Consider the following 6,894-nt stretch of genomic DNA (forward strand, 5'->3'; position numbering starts at 1 on the left):
ATCAGCTCCTTCAGTTCTGCTTCGTGTTGCATAGCTCATGTGCCAGGATGCATCCAGATAAGGCTGGAATCCAGAGCAGAAGGCACAAGTGGCTTGTTTTTAGTTCTTCTTCACACCTATTTCCAGACTTGGGAGTTAGTCCTGAAGGTGTGAAGGGGACTGCAAGGTCACCTGTGCTGACCTGAATTGCAAAAGCTGAAGAGCTTCAAGTCATTCTGCTGGGGCAAGGGTTGGTTTTTTGGTTTGTTTTTTTTCCTCTATGTTTTGGATTTCATTTGAAGACTTGGTGATGGTGGATCTGATGCTTTTCTTGGCAAATGGTTAATTATTTGTTGCCCTCACAGAGCGATTCCCAGATGTCGCTGCTGCGGCTGCAGGAGGCAGAGGGGACTTTGTGGTGTGGTTGGTGGGAGCTGTGATTCCCTGCTTTCTCTGCAGAGGCTTCCATCTGCTTGTCTGGGGTTTTGACAAGGTTAGAAGATGCCTCTGGGTAGTTGAATTTACATCAAGAAGGTTTGAGGTGCTGTTCCCCTTGCTGTGTGTGTAAAGAACACTTCTTGTTAACATGCAAAGAGTGTTTGCAGAAATCCACTGGTTTGGGGGAACCAGGATATTGGACAATAATCCCATTGTATCACAGGGTATAAAGTTGGACCTGCCCAGGGGCAAGGCCACCACTGCAGTCTGCAGTTTCCAAATCTTTATTTTCTGGTCTGTTCTTATAGCTAAAATAACAAAAAAACCTACTTAAAACTAACCAAGGCAGCCATCTCTTCTGCTTATTTTATAAATTTCACAGTACTTGAGCTTCTGGGGTTTTTTTACTTTTGCAGAGTGTCTTTGGAAAATATTTTACTTTTAAAGCAAAAATCAAGCTTATCTTTTTTCTGGTAATTTTGCTTTAGCCAAGGAGTCATGGTAACACTTCTGTAAGGGAGCCAAGGTGCTGTTGCAAGTAGAAATCCAAAATTTAGGCTTCTTTTTTTATAATTATGCAACACAGTCTCCCAAGTTCTATATTTAGATTTCTCAACTAAAAAACAGCTTATATGACTGTGTCTGTAAGTGGGGAAAAAAAATAAAATATTGACCATTTTGATCTTGTTTTCTTAAGGGTCTTTATTTTGGTGACACGTGTAGCAGCTTGACTTCCTTGTGGTCTGCATCAGTTGCAAGACACCAGTGATTCTCAGCCCATGAGGGTTGTGGTTGTCAGTCCATCAGGAGGTTGAGGGTGACCTATTGCTCCCATTTATCTTTGGATGATATTACTAGGTGGATAATATGCCAAGTATGTGACACAGCAACCTTCCAGAGCTGTAAACATGAACATTTAGGCTAAAGGATCTAGTCCTGACGTGGACCAAAAATCACAGGAAGCACAAGATGTTGCAGCTCTCAATTCTGGTAATGACTAAGCAGCCTTGAGTTTCAGTTTTGTCTTGCAGCTTTAATCCAGTTATGTGTATAATCTTGTCAAAGTGTCTTTCTTTCCCATGAGATGTGAGAATTTGTATTTAGAGCACTTTTGACTCAGAAAAGATATTTATAGTTCATGGGTTTGCTGATGAAATAGCATGATTAACTTTTCAGGAAGGGTCATGCTCCTCCCCTGATAAGCATCAGTAAATAATGACTTGTGGTGACTGTGCATGGTGTGACCAGTTCTTTTTAGTTGGACCAAAGAGTTCATCAGTGGTTCATCAGTAATTTTGGTCTGTTAACAATGGATTGGCTCCAAATTTGAGGGAACTTGTCATCTAGTTGTTGGCCATTAAATAAAAATTGTGCATGACTGGACATGTCTGGAAAAGAAAAGCCAGTCAGCTGAGGGCTATGTTCTTCTGAACCATCTTGGGTGTTCCTTGTGTGCAAGGGAAAGTTCATTAATAACTGTAAGAACCTGTGTTAGAAATGGCTGCCTTGAGGATGATCCTCAGTCTTCTCATTTTGGGTTGTCTTTTCAGAGGTGACTGTCTCCTATCTCTCAGCAGAAATTTAATTTCCAGACAGATTAGAGAATGTGTTTGTGGACTAGTTCCTAATTAGCCCACCTTAATGACCTACTTGCAGAAGGTTATTTGGACTTTGTTCCAGATCCCCCTCAGGCTGCAGCAATGCTTCAGTTCAGTCAGGCCACTGCAGGGTTTTTCCAAGACCCTGTAATTCACAATATACAACTAAAAAGCAGAATCTTATTTTGAGAGACAAAAATTGGTAGGTGCATTGTCTGCATTGTGTGAGGGACTTGTGACACTCACTTTTATGGCTCTAAGCCTGAGGCCTGTGACTTTAAAAACCAAGTTGTGAGTTGCTGTGTGACAAAGGTGAATTAATTTAATGAAATTAAGCTTATAAGAATTTCATAAGCCAGCCTGCACTCTAGGGTGTCACCTGTGGGCTTCTGTTTATGAGGAGTGTTTTCAACTTCACTGAAAATCATAGTGTCAGTGTGTGTTGGCACCACTACTTAAAGTACAGATTGAAGACAGTTCATCAGCTTGAATGCTAAGAAACTGGCCAGGTTTGCTGGCAGGGGCTGCCTTGCAGCAGGGGTGGGCAGTCACCCTGGTTGGGGCTGGTTCCTTTGGAGGTTCAGGAGCCTTCACATGGGTCCTGCAGTCATGGTGGTAGTGTGAGTTTGGGGACTGAGAGGAAAGCTCAGCAGAAGTGATGCTCAGAACTGTACTGACAGCTTCATAGAATCACAGGCTGCCAGGTTGGAAGGGACCTTAAGGATCATCTGGTCCAACCTTTTCCTATTCTGACCTCGTTAGGTTACGTGAGGAGCATTTTCTGCTGTTCTTTCTTATTTTTGCTTATTATTCCATCTTTGGCCTTCTGGGATCCCTAGGTGGGAAGGGAGGAAGAGGCAAGCTGGGCTGGAACTCAAGAGGTGACCTGTCTATCCAGGTTCCATTAATGCAATGAAAAGTGTTCTCATACTCACAGAGCACAAGGGTGGTATGTCCTGTCGTCATTCCAACTCTACAATGATGCTTGTTTGAGGAATATAAGCAGCCCTATTTTTATCTTGTTTAGAAATTGAAAAAATTCAGAAGGGTGAAACAACAAAGAAGGATGAGGAAGAGAACTACCTGGATTTATTTTCCCACAAGAATATGAAACTGAAAGAACGAGTTCTGATACCTGTCAAACAGTACCCCAAGGTGAGGGCCAGAAAATAGCTTACTGAATCTCTGTGGTTTGCTGATTTTCTGTGGATTTTATGGCCAGTTTTTAAAGAGAGAGGCTGTCCAAGTGTCAGCAAGAGTTACTCCAGTGTGTTCCACTGTCACTGTGGAATTTTTCCTCTGGAAGCTTGCAGGATCTTATTTCTAATATATTGCATTTCTAGAATGTCTTGGGATAAAGATTAATGTTGATGCACAGCTGTGATCTTTTCTTGCTAGAATAGACACTTCCATATGTAGAGCTTTGTGTTTAACAATTAAGAATTCATTTAACTCTTAAGGCTTTGCTGCCTATAAAACTACTGGAGAGTAGATCTTAGAATTAAAGGCTTTATTTGAGTTAATTTAGCTTGATTTTCTGGTAGAGAATTTTTTAATGAAAATAATATTGTGGAACTTAAATTCTCCTGTTCATTTTTTTTTTGTCTGTATTTTTGGTGAGTTGGGAAAAGGGAATGGCTAAATTTTTTGTCAGGCAGCATAACATTCAGAAAAGCTTTTGTGAAGGCTGCTGAGCTCTGGAGCTAATTTTTAAATTTTTTTTCCTTCATTTACAGTTCAACTTTGTTGGAAAGATTTTGGGACCTCAAGGCAACACCATCAAGAGACTTCAGGAGGAAACTGGTGCTAAGATATCAGTGCTTGGCAAGGGTTCAATGCGAGATAAAGCAAAGGTCAGGGCATCACCCTTGAAAACACACATGTATATGAATGCCTTTCATATTGCTGTGAGAAGCAGCAGTTCTCAAAGCATTGTTTATACAAGAATAAAGCATTAAAACCCAAAAACAAAGACAGTGGGAAGTCAAGCTTTCAAAATTGTTCTGTGCATGTGGGGAGCAATCTTGACTGGGGCAGGAGTGTGATGCTCTGTAGGAGCACAACTGGGAGACCAGTCATCTGAGATCCTGGACCTTTGGATGCAGGGATAGTTTATGTGAAAGGTGAAGTACAAAGTTTATAAAATAAGAATTAATTCCAGCTTCTCTGAAAAGTAATTCACTAAAATAATGTTTCCCCTTCAAAGACAAAAAAAATCCTCTTTCCAGCTTTCTGAAATCCATACATTCTTTTGGTTCACTGAAGGTGTTGGAGTAGCATGTTCCTGGTAATGTTTGGTGGATCACAAAGTGCCTGGAGGTTTATTTGAGCAGAAAAAAAATGAAAATCTTTTTTTTAGTGAGCTGGCAGTCAGAAAGCTGGAACTTAATCCAGTTTCTTACTTGGTCAGCGTGAAAAGCTTTGACACTTGTAGCTTGTTTGTAGTTTCTTAAAACCATTTGAATAACACAGGTGTCTTAAGAGCAAAGCTTGTTTGAGGCATTAGACTTCCCTAGAATGGTAAACAGCACCTCAGGCAGAAGGTGGTGGAACAGAGGAAGAACTCTGCTTGCACATGCTTAATCTTCTGGAAAAAAAAAAGGTGACTGGCATCATTGCACTGACAAAAATACCAGTCCCTGAAAAAGCAGCTATAAAAAGGTGGAAGGTGCAGGTTGCATCTGGCTTTTTATAAACCTGTGTGCTCTTGTGCCTAGTTTGTTACCATGATCTGTGTCCAGGCATGGCCAAAATACTTTTACAGACATTTCCTGTTCAATCTTTGGAAATGGGTAAAAAATCCAGATAGTTTCTCTGCATCTTTCTGTAGTTTTAGAAATCCCTAAATCTGCTTTGTTTCAGGAGGAAGAACTGCGTAAAGGGGGAGATCCCAAATATGCCCATCTAAATATGGATTTGCATGTCTTCATTGAAGTTTTTGGACCCCCTTGTGAGGCCTATGCTCTGATGGCTCATGCCATGGAAGAGGTCAAGAAGTTCCTCGTTCCGGTAGGCGCCCTATGTGCTGAAGGAGGTGGCTGGGTGGGGAATCTGGCTGCAGGGCTGGGTGGGATTGGCACAAGCTCATGCTGTAGGAACAGGGCAGCTGAGGAAGCCTGGAGCATTGTGTGTGTGTGTGTGTCTGTGTGTGGCAGCTGAAGATGACCCCATTAATCTCACATGAAGGCATGTATTATTCCCTAGCCATAATTAGAAAGACATGCACGGACATGGCAGTTGGATAGAGCACTTGGAGTAGGCATTTCCCTCCCAGCACCAGCTGTGGATGCTGGGGTGGGTGGGCAGCCTGTCTAGCTCCATCTGTCAGATTTAACAGGAGAATAACTTTAGCCATGCCTGGCATGGAAGAGACTTCTTGGATGGGTTCCTTGGAGATGTAGCATAGAAATACAGCTAGAAAGCTTTGTTGGTCAGATCAAAAACTAAGTAGTAGGGGTTTGCTCTGCTCTAAAGAGGTGATGTGAGGATGAGGAGGAAGACTGCCCAGGCAGCTTAGTAGTAGGGTTCACAGTTGTAGCTGTTGTCTGAGATACATCTGTTAAGTCAGTGTTTCTACTGCTGCAAATGCAGGTGATATGAAGGAGCCTCTTTTTGCTCATGAGGCATTTACACAGATGACTCTTGTTATCTGTTTGGGGGTGTCTTTTACTGGTGAACCCTGTAGGACCTTTATGGTCAGTGATGTGCCAGATAGAGCATTGCTTTCAAGAACTGCAGAACCTAAAGGAGCCTTTTGCAGGTTATTCAAACAATAGCGTTGCTTGCAAAATAAGGAAAAATGAAATGGGAGAGAAACATGCAGTGCTTCTTCTGGCTGACTCAGCCTGGAATACCAAGGCCTGGATCCACACCCTGGATCCGTGGCTGAGCCTGGAGAGCTCAGATCTTCTGCCTGAAATACCAGGGGTGGGGAGAATCCTAGAGCAGTGGGTTGTAGAGAAATGAGGAAAAGCAAATGGGTACTGTGGGATTTCTGTGCGTCTGACATAGAGGAGGAGGAGAGATTGTGATCTGAAGTGTGAAGGAAAGAGGTCATCTTCAAGGAGCCCCTGGGATGTAGTTTGCCAAAGCCTTCCTAGTTAGTGTCTTATCCTGCCTTCAAACAATGTGTTAAACTTGTGCGAACTGACAGAGGAGTCACTATGGAAGCCAGCAGGGCTGTGAAGACACATCTGGTAGGAGACTCCTTGCTTTGTGGTGTTGCCATGGCACCATGAAGAGTCTGCCTGTGTGCTGAGGGGAGGGGTGGGCTGTGATGACTTCTGCAGGGTCACCAGAGATCTGTGCTGATTCTTCAAGCTGCATCCCCTGGGGCGACAATAATCATGGGGCCAGACACATCCTGCCTTCCTAAGGGTTTGAAAAGACAGCCTGGATTTGCAAATGAGTGTTTGCTCTTTGTCTGGCTGTGGCCTATCCTGTTCCTTCAGCATGCCAGGAGCACAACAGTATTTTATGTGAAGTGGGCTTACTGCCAGCCACCTGCCTTTAAGTGGACCTGTAAGGTGCTTGAGGTGAGAGACCTGCCTGACTTCACCTCTGAGCTCTCCAACATTGGCAAATAGATCTTGCCAACATCCCTGGGATGCTGAGCATCAGGTACGTCCAGCATCCCTATGAGTGATGCCCTCTTCCCAGGAACCAGCTGTAGTGCTCCCTGCAGCTCCAGGTGATGCAGGTGGTGTGCCCTGCTTGGCTGGTTTGGAGAAGGCTGTGCCCTGCTGAGCAAACCCCAGTACAACTAACCAGCAGATTTTAATTTAGAACTATCAGGTTGGTTTTATTCCAGCATCATTAGCCTGTGATATCCTGGAGCACAGACCAGCTAGTTAGCTGTGCTTTGGAGCTGACTCTTTCC

General features: G+C 43.3%; 1 protein-coding gene across 1 annotated transcript in view; it reads left to right on the forward strand.

Moving 5' to 3' along the window:
• The first annotated feature begins 356 nt into the window (after positions 1-356).
• KHDRBS1 (KH domain containing, RNA binding, signal transduction associated 1) overlaps positions 357-6,894 on the forward strand; it is a 12,196-nt gene continuing 5,658 nt past the window's right edge. Inside the window, exons 1-4 of the mRNA XM_010000603.1 lie at positions 357-402; positions 3,043-3,170; positions 3,752-3,868; positions 4,878-5,024. Coding sequence (XP_009998905.1) covers positions 357-402; positions 3,043-3,170; positions 3,752-3,868; positions 4,878-5,024 — 438 coding nt within the window. The remainder of the gene's footprint in view (positions 403-3,042; positions 3,171-3,751; positions 3,869-4,877; positions 5,025-6,894) is intronic.

The sequence above is a fragment of the Chaetura pelagica genome, unplaced genomic scaffold, assembly GCF_000747805.2.
Source record: "Chaetura pelagica isolate M959 unplaced genomic scaffold, ChaPel_1.0 scaffold676, whole genome shotgun sequence".
NCBI lineage: Eukaryota > Metazoa > Chordata > Aves > Apodiformes > Apodidae > Chaetura > Chaetura pelagica.